General features: G+C 41.5%; 1 protein-coding gene across 1 annotated transcript in view; it reads right to left on the reverse strand.

The window, feature by feature from the left end:
* Positions 1 to 17,282: 17,282 nt before the first annotated feature.
* slc30a6 (solute carrier family 30 member 6) overlaps positions 17,283 to 22,019 on the reverse strand; it is a 40,890-nt gene continuing 36,153 nt past the window's right edge. The window contains exons 14-15 of the mRNA XM_061087276.1: positions 21,933 to 22,001; positions 17,283 to 19,050 (exon numbers count right to left, since the gene is read on the reverse strand). Coding sequence (XP_060943259.1) covers positions 18,424 to 19,050; positions 21,933 to 22,001 — 696 coding nt within the window. The 3' untranslated portion in view covers positions 17,283 to 18,423. The remainder of the gene's footprint in view (positions 19,051 to 21,932; positions 22,002 to 22,019) is intronic.

A 22,019-nucleotide genomic window follows, 5' to 3' on the forward strand; every position in this document is an offset into this window, starting at 1 on the left:
CATGGGATGTTTTTAAATATACAGGCTGTGATCCAGATGTGTCTCTGTAGGATTTGCAGCCGTGAGGTCAGGCGTTAATGTTCAACTGAGACCTGGTAAAGCTCGTATCTCCTGCAGGACAACGATTCAGCAAATATAAAGTCAAAAAAAGTGTTTGTAAACTGAAGAGGCAGCACACGTCTTTCTGTGGAGAAATAAAATCCTTTACTTCCAACATTAGAAATCACTCAAAGTTGCACTTAAGAGCTGCCCTGGGATGGATTACCGAGCGAGGCAGTGGTGAGACGGATCGTATGTCAGCTGCAGTAACGGTAGGTCCACAGGGTTAACAGCTTAAAGCTTCTCTGATGTGTTTTCAATCACATGGAAAGTAAAGCGGCGACTGAGAATGGCGGATAAAGGGGAGAACGGAGCGTCGAGAGAACACAGTGTTCTCTGCCGGGTTCAAACCCACGAAGAGGAGATGAGCCTGATTGATCTCGAAGAGAAACTGGGACGAGACAACGAGATGGAAAAGAGACAGAAGGTGGAGGGATGGAAAAAAAAACATGAAAACACAGGAGAACCCGTTCTGGTTTTGCTTCTGACACATTTCAAATATGAATTTAACTTTAAAACAACTTATCGTATGTCGACTGAACTCTGTGTTTGTCTGTCGGCCGCAGTTGCTTCAGAATAAAAGCCTTTTAGTTACTATCAACGATTAATGTAAAATCCTTCGATAGACATTTTAATTTTACTTAATTTATGACTGATTTATGCTGGACTTCATGAGATGGTCACATGTTCGTTAAAACCTTTATATCAAGTTTCTACAACCAAGGCTACGATATGTTTTTAAAAGTAATCATGGTTGCTATGGTTACGCCTGCTGTCCACACTACTCCGAGTTTTCGAGAACGTAAAATAAGAATTTTGTAAACGCTGCTGGTCTCGTTTTGGTTTGAAAACCCCGGGTTGTGTTTCAGACGTCGCTCCTGGGTCAAGTGGGGCTCAGTAACTTATTTCATTTTGGATTCGGACAGAAAATTGCAGCTGGAGCTGAAGTTGAAATCTCGCAGATTCGTCCGTCCTACTAACCTGCTTCACTCTTTCATCTCATCTGGTCATTTTCAATTCCATACATTAAATACCTGCTTTATTTAAACCAATTCACAGCCTCTAAAAACCCATCAGCGCTGTGGATCAGTGCAAACAGGATAAATAATCCACACACAATCAATAATTTACTCGGCAGGGTCACAGCTTTGCATCATAAACACTTAAGGCTTTTTAAAATCAAGTAAATTGAAATGAAAAAAGACTTATCGTGAAAACAAAGGCCTGTTGTGACCATGAAGATGAAGCTGGTTTATGTGAAAAACTCCAGTCAAACCTAGAAATTATCAAATCTGGAGCAGAAACTGATGTTAGGAGATTTTACTCAGCGAGTGAAACGACTTTTCTCAGCTGTGATAACTTTTATAATAATAACAATAAGAATGGGACAGTGTCAACAGTGACTCTTGGACCATACGTTATATTAACTGTGGCTCAGACTCTCAGGTGAGAAAACTATGAAAAGTGGAATTTAATCGTTCACCTCAAGTTTATTGTTTATTAAAGACAGAACGTTTTCCAGTAACTGACGAGTCATCAGAGGAAGAGGAGCGTTCACTGATAATCAGACATCTGGAAACTATGACAATCACAGAGCAGGAAGAGCTCAATCAATGAGACACACACAGACACACACACAAAGATGATTACACACACGCCAACATGTGCACTCACTGTACATGTACACATACAAATATATATTATATATATATATATATATATATATATATATATACAAAGTATGTTTACCTGGAGTCACGTAAATGAACTACAGTCCAGAGACACTGAGGCCATTTCCTGTTTCACAATCACTAAACTAAACCACTTTAACCGTCAGTGACGATAAATACAAACACAAACTAATGGTGTCTGAGTCACGTGGTCATCAGATGATTATTTACTCAGATACCTGCCTCTGAACTTCAGCTCCGAACGTTAAAAAAATCTATTGATTTCGACCTAAAGTTAAAGATCTCATATTTAAACCGATGGAGAAGGGGGCTTAGCTTCATTGTCCAGGATGCTCACAAATAAAAATAATAAATGAACAAAGAAGAATATATCTGAAATTTACACTAAGTTGAACTTGAAGGAGTCAGATGATACATCGATGTCCCACATTGGCATATCTGACGTCCAGAGGCTGGTCTGACTCAGTGTTTGTGTTTGATCAGCCTCTCACATCTTATAGAATGTTTATCTATAAACTAACTACATGTAAAGTGAAAAAGTACAGTACCTGAGTAAATGTACTGAGTTACTTTGTAAGAATTCTCTTGTGTGTTCAGGTTCATCAATAAGTCAGAAAACTGAGATTATTCAGCTCGAGTATGAACATGAAACAGCCTGAGAGACAGTAACACACACACACACACACACACACACACACACACACACACACACACACACACACACACACACACACACACACACACACACACACACACACACACACACACACACACACACACACACACACACACACACACACACACACACACACAGATGTTCTGAAATCAGCCTCAAGGGACGGAGACATAAATAAGCACACACACACACAGACACACACACGGTTGCTCATTTATGTGCTGTATGAGCAGATACACTCGTCTCACACACACACACACACACACACACACACACACACTCACACACACACACACACACAAACACACACACACACACACACACACACAGAGGGCGTGATGACACACATCATGTCATATCTAAACAGAAGAAGAATTATAGGCCAAGAAATAACAGATGATTCCTCTGAGGCGAAAAAGAGTAAATACACACGAGTACAAATCACTACAGGTTCTACTGCATACAACTTGATCCTGATGACATGTGTGCGTCTTCACATAAGATCTGACACGACCACGTTCACTGAACATCTGTCCAAACGTCTCCATCTCAAAAGAACACCTTGCTCCTCCTGGACCTTTCCTCTGGTCACTGATCTCACAGTCGGACTTCAATTAAAATGTAAATCAAAAAAAACATTATTTGTCCCCAGAGGGCAAGTAGAGTTAGTGGTTATCTTATAGCTTAGCATAGCTTAGCATAAAGGGAGGAAGCTCAGGTATTTATCGGCTCCAGCTCTGATTGACAGCGATGGAAATGTGACAATTGAGTGTGTTGTGACGTCAAATCAACCTCGAGGATCAGTCTGTGACATGACTGGTCCCAAAATGTGAAGCCAAAGAGTATCTATCACCCCCTGGTGGCTGCCTACAGTATAGGTCATTAAGCCCTCCTCCTCCCTGTTATCAGATGGGACATGGACCAAACAAAAAAATCAATGTACGCATTAAATAAATGTTTGTCAAAGATGCTTTCTGTGATTTTTGCAAATTCTTATCACATTGATTGTTCAAGTGTTTCTGATCACTTTGGTTTTTAATTATATGATGATATAAAAACAGATTGAGACGTCATGATTGACAGCTGAGCCTTTCTTTGGTTTCTACTGTTTATTAACTCTGATCTCTGTGATGTCAAATGTAACACACCCACGTTTAAAAAATATCACACACACACACATCTGAAACACAACCACCAAATAACCAAATGTAATTCATCCTCTGAAGACCATGAACTTCTCAACCAACGTTTGAGAACTGTTCTTATTTTGGACCAAAGTGCTGGAACTGCAGATCAATACTGCACACACACAGACACACACACACACACGCACACACACTCTGGCTTGGTGCCAGTCGTACCCGCCGTTAATGAGCAGTGAAGCACTGACCACCAATGGACTGTTAATCAAATCAGAACTGACTCAAACAATGGACGGTGCTTCTGATTGCACACAAGCAACCGCACACACAAAGTCGCACACACGGTTACACCAGGGTCTAATGAAACAAGATGGCCGCTGCTGTGGCATAAACACAGAGGTCATTGGGTGTGTGGAAGCTGTTGGAAACAGTTGGGTTAAAAAAATTAAAAGAACAAGAAGAAAAGAAGCTGTATGGGGGAGGTGACCGGGTTGATGGGGTGGGTGAAACCTCAAACACACACACACACACACACACACACACACACACACACACACACACACACACACACACACACACACACACACACACACACACACACACACACACACACACACACACACACACACACACACACACACACACACTCTTGGGGTGTGTGTAGGGGCGACTCTCTTGCAGACGAAAGCGAAGGTGCTGCTGATGTCGTGAAGCTTCCTCCACTTTTGGAAGCTTCAAAATTTCACGAGCAGCATCACATGAAAACGGAAACGGTCCCAGGACACAAAATGGCGTCTGAGGGGGTTGAAGGTGCATTATCGCCATGGTAACGCTGCACGAGGTAGGTGACACTGCGGCCGCCTGACGGTTGTGTTCGGTGCTTTTGGTAAAGGCAGTTTTTCTGCTTGTGGAGGTTCTGAGACGCGTTGAGGTAAAAACTTGTGTTTCTGTTCGTGGATTTTAAGACGCTGTGACGCTGATTTGGTAAAAGACCAAAAATAACCGTCAACTAAGAAATCATTATATTCTGCCACAGCGGTGAGATTTTCTCGCCGGCTCACACACAAATAAACAACATTTTTCTGAATTTTTGCGCATGAATATTCTCAATTTCTTTGTCGCCACGACCAGAAATCTGCAACTACTGATAAAAATTTATATTTTGCAGCTGAAAACGTGTAAATGTCTCACAGAGTTTACAGCTACTATGTACTATTCCATGTTTAAAACCAGACTGTGCAGGTTTGAACTGCTTCATTTCTGTCATAATAACCATCAACCAGCACCAACACTGTGCAGAGGAGGAGTTCAGTGATTTATTATTATTCTAATGCGTCACGACCACGTCAGATTAATTAAACTTCTATTTGTGAGCGTTCACAGCATCCGACAGACGACTGCTGCACTTTAATGGATCTACGTTTTGTCTTCATTTCAACATTAAATATTAACATGAACACAACTTTAACTTGAAGTGATTTCAAATGATGAATTTTAATCACAATGAATGTGTAAACGAGTCAAACAGGCTGTTAAAGGAACAAAGAGCTAAATATGATCAAATTTTGCATTTTTAAATGTGGTCGTTTCTTGTTTGACCAACGTGAAAAGCTGGTTTTGAAAGGAATGTGTTAAAAAAATTTAAAACAATAAAACAAAGTTAAACAATATTGTATGTAATTGTGTCTGTTATATTTTAACAGCACCGTTGTTTCCTCTTTTGTAGAAGAATGAAAATAGTAATATTGAAAGAGAAACATTTCTTAATGAGTGTTTGTTTTTTCCTATGTTGTGGGAATTATAGGGAAATTTCCCATGTCATTTATTAGATAAAGCCACAATTTCATCGCTGAAATCTTCTCTCATTTTTACTGTATTTAAAAAACATTTCCCTATTTTCGAACGATGTATTTTGGATTTAGTTTTAAATATATTATTCTGATTAACACCAGTTTAACATCCTTTGTTCTTATTATTTAAACCACAGTTTAATGATCTGGTGTAGCTTTAACTTTGCATTTGTGTTTATTAGATTTCCTAAAGAAATCAAAAAATCTGTTCAAAATTAGTTTTAATAAATTTGGACAGAATAATTTTTTATAGGTGAAAAATGAACCTTTATAATAAATATATTTTATTTTTCTCAGTGTTTCTTACATCACGTCTCTAAATAAATGATGCAGAAAATACTTCAACATTTGTTTATCTATCTTCCATTTTTTTGGTTCATTTACGATTTTATTATCCATAAATTCTTTCAGTGGCGGTAAACTAATCTTTGTTCTGAATTAGATTTTTTTTATATTATAGATTTAAAGATGCGTCTCTTTACAGTAAACACAGTGTAAATCTAATCATTGCGCTGTTGTTGTAAAAAGATGCAGCGCTGCACAACGTGAGAAATAACCATCGTCCAAAACTCTTCAAAATGATCTGAACGTATAAATCTTATAGATAAACTCAAACATTTCAGGTTTGATAAATAAATGTTGTTAAAAAGAAAAAATGAATCAAAGATGATCGAAGTTGGAAATTGACCCTGAAATCTGGCTGAAAGTCTGAAAGACAAATAACAAGGAAATAAAACGTATATATTTGTATAATAAAAGGATTCTCAATCATCGTTTGAGTCAAAATGTTTTTTTTTTTAAGTTTACGAGAACACAAAGCAGAAAGAAAAAGACGTGACTCTGCTGAAATGACAAAACAAAATGATGAAAATGTTCAGGTCCAGTTTGACGAGACGTCTCACGGTGTTTCTGCAGCTGAGTTTGACCAATCAGAGCGCTCGGCTGAGCTGGCTGTTGTATAAACCTCTGTCAGGTGATGTAAATGTTAGAATCAGTTTATTGAGTAAAAGCTGTGCACATCACAGACCACCTGTCAATCAAACTGTTGGGGGCGGACACAGTGACGTCATCTTGATATATTTATAATAATTATTTATCATTGATCTACTTATGTAAACAGTCTTTCTATGTTTAGTGGATTTGAACAGCAGGAATATTGTTCATAACATACTGTTATATAATGATACATGCATAAGGACATTCAAAGTGTTTAATCACGTTAAATATTGTAAATATAAAGACATATTATCATAATTTATTATAGTTACATAAGTAACATTGGAGCTTAATACGACTTAATTATCATCAGTTGTAAAAGTTTATTCAGTTTTTAAACACCATTCAGCTTTGACATTAAAACACGGAACAGAATCTAATGTTTAAATCAGTATTATTTAATCATTTGGAAACACAAACGACAGAAGAGACATTTTGTTATTTGGGACCAAAACTTAAGACGTCATTTGTCGTTTGGTTTCTTTTTATTTTCTTTAAACTCAGCATCTGATGTCATAAAAAAAATACCTTTTCTGTCAAAGGTCCTTTTATTTGTCAATAAACACCTTTAAATAAGTTTTTTTTTGTATTATCTTTTTTCAGTACGAATTTTCAAGTTGAATCTGTCAAATATGAAAAACAAACAGTCAAACACACTGGATCAGAGGAAACTATCTGCCCCCCCTGCCCCATGTCGCCCCCTGGATGTCAGAGAGAAGAAACCTCAGTGTTAGAGAGACAGTTCTTCATTTTTGTTTTATAAAGACACTGAGCTGGTTTCAGTTTCAGTGGGAACGCTGATTTTATTCTCAGCAAATATTTATGATCTGTTTGATCAGAGGGAGAATGGAATATTATTAATATTTATTTACTTCCAACTGGAGCGAGACAAGTTCAGGGACTGAGATAAATGTGGGTGAACAGGACGTCAACTGGAGGTTTTCTAATAAACGGAAGGGTGTAGAAATATTATGATTCACAGAACTGTTGATTTGTTGTTGGATGAATAAATAATCTTTTATATATTTAGCAGTGGCAAAAATGTGTTTTAAATAACTTTACATAGGAGTTCCTACAGTAATACTTGTTTTGTATTTATCTCCTGCTGCTCCACTTCAGTCCACAGTGACATTTTATAATATATTTACTTTATTTATGTGGATTTACTGTACAGTTTTTCTCTGTTTATTGTGGTTTTAATTTACATATCTTCACACTCCCTTTTGTGTTTTTTTTATTACACTTTAGACCTGTAATATATGTTATGGTATATTCAAATATTATTATAATATGTATTAGTATGTAAAAGTTTAAACTACTTTCATCCAGTACATTTTCTATCTTCTGTTTTCTGATATTGTTTGTTTCAAACTTTTAATTTGCATGGTGTATTATTATTTTGTGAAACAGGTTAAAGATTACGTAGCAGTATATAATCAACAGCTCTGCACGGCTCCAGTCTGTAAACATCTCTAACGAGTAATAATATGTTGTATCATACGTCTGATATGTAAAAACGTACATGTATGTGCAGGTGACAAAGGAACCAAATTATAAAGTACAAATAAAGTCATGAAACCGTTTGAAAACAGAATCATGCGGCAGCAAGAAATTCATCCTTCGTCATGATGATAATCAAGTTCGTGAAGAAGATAAAGTATTTTTGTGTCTGTTGGGAAATTTGACAAACATTGAGCGACATGCAGGAAGCAGCAGGATTGTGGGATCATGTGTGACGACGTATAGGCTGAAAATCCACATTAACTCGACAACATGTAGAGTGTTTAAATGAGCAGATTAAGCCTGATTTTACAGGTGTAATCCAGGATGTGTGTATGTGTGTTAGTATATGTGTGTGTGTGTGTGTGTGTGTGTGTGTGTGTGTGTGTGTGTGTGTGTGTGTGTGTGTGTGTGTGTGTGTGTGTGTGTGTGTGTGTGTGTTGGTGTATTTGACAAATAAACTACACTCACTAGAAATAAAATCCGTACAAAGTCAAAACAAAAACCCTAACCCTGCGATCGAGGGAAAATGTTTTTTAGTCCCAGAGCAACGTCGACTCTTTCTTCTGTTTCACTGTCGTTTGCTTTGAGGACGATCAGGAACTTTTTCAGAGACTCGTGTTGCCGTCTGCTGGAGACTATGAAGATTATTTGTTTCAGTTTGTGGCTGTGATCTGTTCATTTAGTGATTGTGCCATTAATGCAATATATTCTCACTACCTCAGACAGACAGACAGTCAGACAGACAGACAGACAGACAGACAGTCAGTCGTCCTCCTGCAGACAGTCCTGCAGGGACTCTACTGCCCCCTGATGGATCCCAGACAAAATAAATCAACCATAAACATAAACATATGAACCCGGAGCAGAGCAGACACAACATTACAGCAGAGTTTAATCCTTTCATGGACATATTATGAGACAAATGGTCTTTTACAGATTGTTATAATTATGACTATCTTTATTTTACAAATCCAGTTATTTTCCTGAGAGGAATGTGATTTGTTGTTTCATCATTGTGTTGAGGAGCAGAAACCTAAGAGTTTGAATCTGTTATTATTACTATTATTATGAACAAGTTATAATGAGATGCACATATAAACAAATCTTGTACATTTAATGTTCTGTATAAAAGTTAAACTATTTAATTTTGCCGGAATTCTAGAACAATGTGGAAAATATGAATGTATCTGCTGGAGCTAGAAAAATAACGAGGATTTCTATAATTTGTTTTGCCGATTGTCATTTCATCATCGCTATGGTTTCGTCAGCGTCTGTTTTTCATGTGCAAAGTTTTAATTGAATGGACGAATGTGTAAATCTGTACGATCGTAGTTGACTTCATTATTTTGTATTAACATCATCTTTGAACGAACGGTAGATAAACAGGTTTCACAAACATGTTAATAAAAACATTTTACCTGAGTTGACTTCTTCATCACGCACCTGTGCATTGCTGCCATGTCGGCCATCTTGGATTGAAGGTGTTAGAGTGGCTGTTGATCCCCTGACACTGCCCCCAGGTGGTCTGGAGACTCTAATGACCCAAGACAGAGTTTAATTAACTGACTGTAAATGACAGAGTTAACTTAGTGGCAGATTAGTGTATTATAAGTATGTATAATAGATATATATAAACTATAGTATATGAAATACATGAATCCTACAGATAAAATCATCCAGGTCTGTATTTGCTTTTGATAATTTAAATCATTCACATCAATTAATTATTATTTTATCTCTTGTTTTATCTTTAACTTTTTGTTTGAGGTCACATGTCTGATAATTTGAGTTCTGCCTCCATCTCCTGGTGCAGTGCATTGTGGGTCAGCAGTTCTGATCAACATCAATCTCTACCATCAGGTGATTTTGGTTTGACGACACAAAAACTTTACAGAGTTTCTGTCTTACCTCAGAGGAGAATGTCCGTCCTCTCCAGCCAATCAGAGAGCAGCTCCTGACTGGACCGACTGGTTCTGCTCGGTCCGAACTTCCTCCAGCTTCTGCTACTGCAACACAACTGAAGACACAGAGAGGAGGCTCAACACATACACATACACACACACACACACACACATACGCACACACACACACACACACACACACACACACACACACACACACACACACACACACACACACACACACACACACACACACACACACACACACACACACACACACACACACACACAGAGCGAGAGAGAGAGAGAGAGAGAGAGAGAGAGAGAGAGAGAGAGAGAGAGAGAGAGAGAGAGAGAGAGAGAGAGAGACAATACGAGTGTGTAAGTGTGTCTCTGATACAAAAGAAAGAAAGAGGCCCAGAAATGAGAGAGGAATGTCTTAATGACTATGACTGGGTTTGTGTGTGTGTGTGTGTGTGTGTGTGTGTGTGTGTGTGTGTGTGTGTGTGTGTGTGTGTGTACAGTACAGATTATATTAGAGTCATGATATTAAAGCGTTGAACAGAACAAATAACGTCTGAGACAAACCAGTGGTGGAGATATGTAAAATATAAAGTTTTTTGCTGAAGACGATAGACAACAGATCACAGGTTCATTCAAATCAAGGGGGTTCATCCTCTGGAGAGCAGAAATGTGAGGATGTGATGAAACAGAAACTTTTTTTTACTTTTATCAAAAACAACAGGAATAAAAGACTGAAAATAAAGTATGAATATGTCTGTATTTATGTGAAGAAAAGCTCTGAACTTTTGTAGAACCTTCTGAAATATGGAAATGAGTAATAGTAGCACATGTGGTACAGTATGAGTTTGTGTGTGTGCAGGTTTTGGGACGGGGCTCCGTTGTTTCTGCCGTCGAGTCGGAGATGGAGACAGTTTGGCGGGTAGCCAGGACGGACCGGGGCCCTGAGACGTCCTGGAGAGTGACCTGCTGACCTGCCTGTCGCTCTGCATGAGCATCTCTCACACACACAAAGACACACACAGACACACACACACAGACACAGAGAGAGAGCGAGAGAGAAGCCAATGGGGTTAGTCAAGGGTGGCAATAAGCGTCTGTGTTTGCGTAGCTGGCTGATTGTCTATGAGCAGCTCTGACTGTGTGTGTGTGTGTGTTTGTGTTAAAGGTGAAGGAGGCACTTTGTGTTAAACTTCTCTCATGGCTCCCTCTCTTGGACCAGTCACAGCTCTACAAGCAGCTCCAGTTTTCACCTCTGACATGTTTGGATGGATCTTTATGACTTTAAAATAAATATAATTTTCATTTAAAAAGACACAACACACTTTAGAATTACCCACAGTTCATTGCAGTACGGCTCAAAGTGTCTTTGCTGACGCAGTAAGAAAATAAAGTACAGTTCTGAGTTCAAGTCACTTATCACGTGTTTTGGTTCTTCTCCATCATCAGTGTAACAAAGGAGGCGTCTGATTGGTCCAATCCCAGACAGAGTCGTGAAGGACGACTGTATCTTCAGAGACGTGAGCCTGCAGCGGACTGTCTGGACGAGACATGACCTCTAGCTGTGGATCTGTTCGTGAGGGAATCTGCAGTCGACTGGAGGATTTGTTATAGAGCATCAAGATACTGAGGAATAATTAAAGAACGAAACAGGAATATCAGGAGCAGCAGGGAAAAGTCAACTGTAATCATTTATAACAATCAATACTTGAGGAATGGATGTGGATCAATCGATCAGTGTTCGATTAAACGATCAGAGGAAGAGAAGTGTGTCTTGATCTAAAATTAAAAGTTCTGGAAACTTCCCAGTGAGTGAGTGGACGTGTTGATGAGGTTTCTAACATGTGACGGATGTGAAACTGGAAGAACACAAATATCTCAGGATAAAGAAGAAGAGGAGCCATACAAGTAGAAGACGAAAACTTTGACTTGGAAAGACGAAGAGATCCTAGAGCGTTTGGTGATGAGGGCCGACGCCATTGTGGATGAGCTGTAAACAACAACACTGATCTTTCCACAGCAGAATTGTTAAGTCATGTTCTTCTTCATAAGCGAAACACTAAGTCCAGACACGACTTTGTTCTGGACCATCAGGTGACATCACCCTGATATCACAAGTCTCAGAATCATACAAACTCCTCCTCCATGACGATGTGGATCCTCGTCATCATCACGTCTCATCCCCGACTTTCCCAGACAAGCGGTCTGACCTTGAAACCCGAAGATATCCAGGTCACATGTTCATGTTCCTGACCTCTGGGCAATGTTTACCCCTTCTCTCCAACCACTTACTCACACACACACACATGGACAGACACACACAGACACACACCATCCCCCTCTCGGCCTTCTGGCAGTTTGCTGTTGTATGGAAACACAGCTAACCTGCTGCCCTTTAAGTGTTCCTGCTAAACCAACCAACATCACCTATTGTTAGAGGGGGGACGACAACACACACCAACACACACCAACACGCATGCACACAGACCAACACACACCAACACGCATGCACACACACCAACACACACCAACATGCATGCACACACACCAACACGCATGCACACACACTAATGGCATACACACACACCAACACGCATGCACACACACCAACACGCATGCACACACACCAAAACACACCAACACGCATGCACACACACCAACACACACCAACACACACCAACACACATTCACACACACCAACACGCATACACACACCAACGCGCTTACACACACCAACACGCATGCACACACACTAACACGCATTCACACACACCAACATGAATGCACACACACCAACACGCATGCACACACACCAACACACACCAACACGCATGCACACACACCAACACGCATTCACACACACCAATACGCATGCACACACACTAACACGCATTCACACACACCAACACGAATGCACACACACCAACACAGACCAACACGCATGCACACACACCAACACTCACCAACACGCATGCACACTCACCAACACTCATGCACACACACCAACACGCATGCACACACACCAACACGCATGCACACACCAACACGCATGCACACACACTAACACGCATTCACACACACCAACACGAATGCACACACACTAACACACACCAACATGCATGCACACACACAAACACACACCAACACGCATGCACACACACCAACACGCATTCACACACACCAACACGCATGCACACACACTAACACGCATTCACACACACCAACACGAATGCACACACACCAACACACACCAACACGCATGCACACACACCAACACTCACCAACACGCATGCACACTCACCAACACGCATGCACACACACCAACATGCATGCACACACACCAACACACACCAACACGCATGCACACACACAAACACACACCAACACGTATTCACACACACCAACACGCATGCACACACACCAACACGCATTCACACACACCAACACGCATGCACACACACTTACACACATTCACACAAACCAACACGCATTCACACACACCAACACACACCAACAGGCATGCACACACACCAACACGTATTCACACACACCAACACACATGCACACACACTAACACGCATTCACACACACCAACACGCATTCACACATACCAACAGGCATGCACACACACTAACACGTATTCACACACACTAACACGTATTCACACCCACCAACACGCTTTCACACACACCAACGCGCATGCACACACTAACACACACCAACAGGCATGCAAACACACTAACACGTATTCACACACACCTACACGCATTCACACACACCAACGCGCATGCACACACACCAACTTGCCTTCACACACACTAAAGCGCATGCACACACATCAACACACATAAACACACACACACACACATACACCGACAGGCAAGCTCACACACCAGCATGAATGCTCATACACCAACACGCACACCAACAGACATGCACACACAATAAACATGCTCACAAACCAACCGGCACATAGGCACACACACACACACACACAGTGATTACAACTCTGATTCAAAGTGTTTCTGTTTGAACTCTGAGGATTAAGTCGCCGACTTTAATGTTCCCGCAGGGCTCAGTGTGTGTGTGTGTGTGAGTGTGTGCATGTGTGTGTTTGTGCGTGTGTGTGTGTGTGTGTTGGATTAGTCTCTATTTGAAGTGTGAGGTCTGATCTAATCTGCAGGTCGCTGTAAACAGATGCAGTGATCCTGTCTGCACACAGTGTTCACTGCCATCGTTACACAACACATACACACAGACACACACACACACATCTATTGTGAAGTCATGTTCTACAGTAGATGATGCTAGAAAATCTCTGATTCAGTTATTAACCCAAACTAGAGTATCTCTCCAGATGTGACCAGAGATCTTCTGACCTCCCATGTTTCTATCAGGCAGATTCCAGGTGGAGTGTGAGTATGTGAGATTCCCTCGTCAGTCCCAACTTCTCTAAGCTCACGACCCCTGAGTTACTTCTCCTTCCGCGTAATGAAATAACTAAACACTGTGCTAGGTGAGGTGGTGAAGCAGTGAGGGTTGATGGGAGTTGTAGTCTTCTCCTGGTTAGGATTCCTTCAGTGTTGATGGTTCAGGACGTTTTTATCTGGATTCTCCTGAGAGGTCTCTTCCTCTCCTTCCTGTTGAAACTCAGTGTTTCTCTGATACGTCTCCGAGCGGCTGTGAGTTGAGCTGCTGCTAAAGGTTGCTCAGCTTTTCTCTCTGAAAACTTCAGATCCAGACGTCCAACGAGTAAAATTTTTCATCTGCCTCAAATATAGAGATGAAAACCATCAAGATCTAAAAGGTGCATCGTACAAATGTGACTTCAAACTGGATAATTGACTCATCGTTAGGAGGGAAACTTACATATCACACCTTTAGAGATGGATATTGTTCAACCAGGCAGAGGACAGTAACTGGTGTGGGAATCAGAGTAGAGAACCTTCGGAGAACCCTCGTTACTTGAGATGCAACAGCTTTTCAATCGCCACCGGGCCTCATGTGTTGTTTTGAGACGTCTGACAGGTCGAGTCAAAACAGAGCGAGCGAGGGAGGAAGACGGGAGACAAGGGGGGGGGGGGACTGAAGCTGCCGGGGAAGTCTAAGGACGAGTTACAGGTCGTTCTAGAACAAAGACGGATGTAAGTAGTTTGGGGAGTTTTAACATAAAAAGAAGGGGTCATCAGATAATTACTGATGAAGTTCTGAATAAATCATGTTTTTAGATACTGGATTTTTCCTTAATATTAGATTTTTTTGGAGGAAACAATCAGTAATTTTAAATCTTTTGCCTTTAAATGATTTAAATGAGACTTAATAATGTATAGAGGAAAAATGTGTAAATGTGGAGAAACAGATTAATTTTTATAGTTTATATTCCAAAAAGTGATGATCCACCTATTTACTGTTTAATAATAAAACATATCATTACACGTGTCAACTGAACACTTGAACTTGAGCAGGTGTATTTCCACCAGCAGCTGTTTCCTGTTTCCTCCTGGTCGGGTGGCGACATGGACGACCTCTGCAGAGCGAAGCCTCAGCGTCAGGCTGACCCAGAAAAACCCGAGACGCTGCTGCCCACATCTCGCTGGTTTTCCGGGGGATTTTCAGCACAGATTACAAAGGCTCTACCCATTTGTTTTGTAACAAGCAATATGAAGTCAACACTAATACAAACACCGCTGCTCCGAACTTTAAAATGCCAGGGGACCTTTTCAGAGGCTTAGAGCCGTTGAGCACATCCATCGTTAAGCTGCGAGGGCAAAGTACTTCTTTGATTGTTTGTTCAAAATCTCTCCCAAAAGCCACAGAACAAAAACGGACCGAGGATTATCCTCTTTTACAGAGGAAATTAAATTCTTTAGACGAGGCACTTAAACAGGTTTCAGAGTGTGCGTGTGTTTGTGTGTGTGAGAGATTGTGTCTTTAATAGGAGCAATAAACATTACCCCAGGACGTTCAAATTCAAGTAGTCAATCAACCATATAAGGAGAACAAAAAACTATAAGTTTGATGATCTGCGACTGTATGTAAAGAACATCAGTGACTGTTTATACAGACGATCAGTGACTGTATATAAAAGTTGATCAGTAACTGTATATACAGATGATCTGCGACTGTATATAAAGACCATCAGTGACTGTATATAAAAGTTGATCAATAACTGTATATAAAGATGATCTGCGACTGTATATAAAGACGATCAGTGGCTGTATATAATCAGATCTGACTGATGAACAGGACAGCATCGGTCCCCATATGGAGAAATTCCAGCAGCTTTCTGATTGTTTATATATATGTGTGTTTGTTTGGTAAATGTGTCTTTGTGTGAATCCAGAGACGTTCCCTCGTCCACAGTTGCAGCGTCTTCATCACACTTGGAACAAATCTTGTGAACATCCTCCTCATTAAACCCTGCAAATCCAAGTTTCTCTCACAGTAAAATGTTTGTATTTTTCCCCTCAATGGATTTTTTAACAGAATCCGGTGATCGATGAGTACTGGTCTGGAAAAAGAGGAACTTGGGCCCATTAGTGTTTTTCGGAGACCAGGCGGGTTCTTCAGTAGCAGGGTCAGGAGTCCGTTGGCCTCCCGACACGTTGCAGCTCTGCCGGCCTCGGAGCTGTCTCCTCACCTCAGCCTCACAGAGCGGCCCGCAGCGCCGCTCATTCATTTGAATATTTTCTGGGCTGATGAGGATGCAAGGGCGGCAAGCAGCGGCCAGAAGAACAACTTGATCACGGGGGACAAAATAATGACCAGACGCCGCAAAGATGCTTAAGTGTGTCAGACGTTATTATGCAAGCGAGGCGGCATTTGGCTGGCACACAACAAGAGGGACGTTGGTTGGTTTACTTGCCAGCGAACATCCGGAGACAAGATCTGAAGCTTCCGTTAAACTGGGTTTTCTGTCCATTCAAATGTCCTGTTAAACAATTTGAAAGTGTTTGGACAAGTGACTTCTTTAAACTTCAGAGTACGGGTTTAATAAAGCCATGATTTGATAATAAAGATATTTTAATTGTTACAAATGCTTTGTAGTCAGTGAGAAAACACTGAAAACTGGTGATTCTGAGCGTTTTAACATCCGACCATGAAACATAAAACCCCTCAGCAGGTCAGGTCATGTTTCTGTTCTCCGAGAAAACAGAATATCTCACAAAATTAAAGACAAGACTGAAAACATTGAAAATATAAACAGGAACGATCCAACAGAGGCTGCCGTTTCAGAGGCAGCCATGATTTCCAAGAGACGACATGAAAGCTCGTCAAATCATCGGCTGGACCTTGATGCCGCCGCACCATCTCTTCTTCACACGTTCCAAATGAAAATGGCATAATGGATTTCCATTCAAATTCTATTTGAGAGGATAAAGAAACAGACGATGAGAACAAGCTGGAAAACATCTTTCAGGAACCGTTTTTTTAATAAGCACTTTGCAGTTGTTCCTTTCAAACCAACATACATGGAATATGACTCATCAAGGCTGAGCGTCACTGATTCAACAGTTTTAACACGTGATCTGAGAGAAGAGGCGCCGGTTTCCTTGTGATTTGTCGGGTAACTTTAATGTGAATCTGTGGTTTTTTGATGAGAAAGAAACCAGAAAACTTAAGAGGATGGAAACAGAGTTCAGTGACACTATGCCCAGTTCAGATTTAAATATAAATTAAAACATCACTTATCGACACCCATGTCAATTATTCAAAACAGCAGAGAGAAAAATGTTCAACTATTCTCTGACCAAATTATTATATAAATCTGCTAATTATAAATATTGAACCTGCAAACGTGATACAATGTAGAAATAATAAATGATATGTAAGAGCTGCTTGTATTTCGGATCTAAAGTGATGTTCAATGTGAGAAACAGTTGATTAGGTTTAAGTTTTACTCATTGATTGAAGCAATTCTGCAGTAAAATGGCAAATTTTCAAAGTTTACTTAAGAAAAAGAGGAAAAATGGACCTGAATCCCAAAATGAATCCCCAAAAATGTAAGTGGAAAGATACTTTGAAACTAACTATCATCGGTATCAAGCCAGAAACTTTAAATTTTTCAATTTGTTTTGGTTTAAAAACATCACTGTTAATGTGTCATCACCTTGTCTGACCTTTGACCTGCCACCAATTGAGGAGGTTAAATCAGCTGTGATTCACTTTGGTCGCCACATTTAAAAAGTCAAGCTGCATTTTTTCTTTAACAAAAAGTTGGAATATGTGAGAGCAGAGTTTGTTTCTTCCCGTCAAAAGTCTCAGACCCATAAAGATTTTCTTTCCCCAGCAGCCAACCACAGTCGACCTCTTGGTCCCTTTGCCAATAAACACGTCCTCTCAGTTTCTTCTCTTATTAGAGATTTTACACCAGAACTTGAGAATAATTTTTCGTCTCTTAAGTTTTCATGTTGTTGTCACATCGGGAGGAAACACTGCAGCGTCAGGAAACAGGAAATCAATCTCATCAGAGTCTCAAGTATCAGAACCTGGAACAGGCTGTGGAGAAACTTGATCAGGAATCAAGCAACTTGTTTGGCTCAATCAGGGTCGGTACTGTCTGTACTGTGAAGCCGGAGGGTTGCCGGTTCCACTCTGGAATGGGGCCGTGGACCCTCCGAAGGCAGTTCTGTAACTCTGAGAGGAAGGCACTCCGCCGGCACCCACACCAAGTCCAAACCCAGCTCCCGGACCCTGCACGCCAAGTCCCTGCCCGCCGCCGGGCCGCGCCAGGCCTTGATTCATCATCCCTGTGTAGGGAGAGGCACCGTAGGCGAGTCCCAGGCCTCCGTAGGGCCGGTGGGTGTGGTGCCCCGGGGCAGGCAGAACCACTGGCTGCACGTTCCTCCCCGGTGTGTCGAAGGAGAACTCCGGAGGAGGGCTGGTGGGCTTGGAGGGCGTGGACGTCAAATGGTCCAGCTCGCCTCCCGAGGACAACTGCAGAGGAGGCAGCGAGGAGACGGTGGTGTAATCTTCAGTGGCGCCCAGTGGAGGAACAGAGGAGGGGGAGGAAGAGGCGGAGAGCGCCCCGGTGAGGAGAGGTCGGGTCCAGTCATCTTTAAAGATCTGGACGGTCAGCGTGGAGACGACCGGCAGCAGCCGGTTGGTGACGTGAGCCAGAACCAGCTGCTCGTTGGCGTCGCGGCGGATACGAACATGTGCGGAGCCGGCCTGAAACACAGAGGAGCAGGAGGGGGGGGCAGAATGTCATGACAGGCTTTACATGTTGATTTAAAAAATAATAAGACTTTTGAAAAATAAAATGTGTTTTAAGATCTTTTCATAAAAATACATTTCCTACAAGTTAATTTTTTAACATACAGACTGATTTTTTTTTTTTGTTGGGACTTCTTTCAGCGGCAGATTAATCCACGTTTGGTGCTCTAGTGAGTATGTGGGGCAGCAGGACGCAGAAAGGGAGTCAAAATTAGTCTTGCGTATCCAGAACTTCGTTGGTGAGTGGTCTGGCTGCTCCCATTGTCACTCTGCGCCAGGGCTTGTTTATGTTTCTTTAAACTAATCACTAATCTTCGTGGGCGGCGTTTGGTGCAGGGCGCAGCGACAGTTCCACACACAGGGGCTTGGACGCCTTTGGTGGGAAATTAAAATCCACACAAAGGAAAAACAATAGTTGATTGTCTCTGTTAAAGCTTTGTTCTGCTTGCAGTGAGCAAGTTGAAGTTTGGAGGTTGTCGTTATTTCACTGCAGCAAAGACGATTTTCACAACAGGAAGCTGAAGAGGCGGCTGGCAGGATTTACACCCGCGGTCTTCGTCGCTTGAGTCACACACGTCACAGATTTCATGGTTTGGACAACAGAGATCTGAGGCTCACACTGTAGATGTAACATTTACAGATTCTGCTGAGAAAATGTATGTTCTAAATATCTCAGAGTGAATCTTCTTTCCGTTCGCTCATCGTCCTAATTCTGTTTTTCATCAGCGTCTCCGTGAAGACATCAAATTAAATAAACATCAAAGTGACTGGAGCACGTCCGACCTCGGAGTCAGACCTTTAACTTCTGAAATAATGTTACGCACATAACATCGCTCTGTCCTCGTTTCCTAATTTTACCGCCCTCATGGGAATATTCAGTCCGCAAAAGGACACAATGTGCACACACACACACACACACACAGACAGAGGGAGTCCCCCCAGGGGTAGAAGTGCAGTCAGGGGGTCAAATCAGTTTGGACAGCTGCTCTGTTAGCAGTGGGCCAACAACCAACAGTTGTGTAACTGCAGCAACATCAACGACAACAACAACAGGAGCAGCATCGATTACATAAATACAAACAATGATAACTGCAGCAGCAGCACACGCTGCTCCACCTACAGGCAGCTACACGAAGGACTGACTCTAGCGGACAACGCTTTATAAGACTATTTATATGACTGATTTATTCCGTTTATTGTCAGTTATTTGAAAGTTTAAAAGCTCTTTCACACCTTGTTTAGTTTATTTAGTTTAGTGCGATCTCCCTAAATTACAATGTGAAACCAAAACTAGGGATTTCAAGGGGTGGGTGAAGTGTTTGCGTCAACAAACAATTTACAGGTTTCAGGGGAAAACATCGCTTAAGCCAAAGTGACCCCTTCTTCAGACGTAATTAAACAACAGAAAACACACATCGTGCCTTCACGCCCCTCGCCTGGTATCATCCAAGTGTCCGGAACCCCGACAAACAAATTAGCCTTCAAACCGTTTCATCTACGCCGTGTTTTAAACCTAAAAGTCTGCTACCAGAAGTAGCGATGCTAGCGACGTACCTATGCTAACTTAGGCGAGAGTGTGCGCTGTTTTCCGATGTGTCCGTGTTAGTGAACTATCCCTTTAAAGCCTGAGGACGTTTTCAAACCCAAAAGTTTGACTCAAGCTTCATGTTTTTGTTCCATTGTTTCCATTTGATGTCTGTAAAACACAGGACTGTAAATCTCTATAGTTGGTCATTGACATTTGATACATGTAAGAATCATCATCTGATTTATTAACTCCATCAGGATTCGGTCTGAAATTCTAAACTAAGACACTAATATTAGCATCAGGAATTAGGCTTCAAGCTCAATAACTGTCAAGTCCTGATAACTGTTAAAATAGTGACGGTTGATAGTTTGAGTTTCTGCAGCGAGACAGACAGATGTTGGTGCGTGTGTGAGTGCGTGTCTTTGTGAGTGTGTGTGTGCGCGCTTCCAAGGACCTCAGCCGTCCTGAGCCAGCTGGGCTTGTTCGCCGTCGACACAACAACGTGCAACACAGACAACGACAACGACTCAACACAGACGACAGCAGCGACGACAACAACAGTGTTCCCTCCCAAAAAAAAGAGAGAGAGAGAGAAGGGGGGGGGGTTATATCTCCGCATGAATGACTTGTTCCTTCTTTTCGTCTCAGTGAACAAATCCCTGCAAATCGTCGCTCTGAGGGGGGGGCGGGGGGTCAAACAAACACAGACACAAACAAAACAAACAAACTAACAGGAGGGGGGGGGGAGGATAATCACTGGAGAGGTGTTAAGATGGAGAGAGAAAGTGGGAGAGAGATGGAGAGACAGAGACGGAGAGAGGGAAAGAAAAATAAATCAAGAGAGGGCGAGCGAGAGAGTAAGAGAGAGGACAACAGAGAGATGAAGATGGAGGATTTGTTTTTAAATCCACTGCAGCAGGTGAACATTAACGGTTTTAACAAACATGCCCCGGGGCCCGAGAGGAGTAGGGGCTCGGGACACGGCTCCGAATCGCTGGGTTGTACTTCAATTAAATACCAGAAAAAAACGTGTGAGAATTTTAATCCCACAAAAAAAAACATTTTTTATTTCAGCTGAAAGATTTTCTTGAGCAATCGACCGATGATCAAGTCCGGGCTTTTTGTGTGTTTGTGCAGTTTGTTGTCACACTGTATTGTCGAGTGTACACAGGTGCTTCAAGGCGCCTGTCATGTGTTTTGATGTGAGCAGATTGATGCACTTTATCTCTATCACTTTGTATGTAACATAAAAAAGTGCCACTTGAGGTGTAAATTACATTACTTTTCTAATTTTGGTTGCTCAACATACCAGAGAGCCGAAGCCGACGGTCCAGAAGTGCTCGTTGCGAACCTCCAGCACTCCGTCCAGAGTCGACACCTGATTGGACACATTTAA

The sequence above is a fragment of the Limanda limanda genome, chromosome 15 (genome assembly GCF_963576545.1).
Source record: "Limanda limanda chromosome 15, fLimLim1.1, whole genome shotgun sequence".
In the NCBI taxonomy this organism is placed as follows: domain Eukaryota; kingdom Metazoa; phylum Chordata; class Actinopteri; order Pleuronectiformes; family Pleuronectidae; genus Limanda; species Limanda limanda.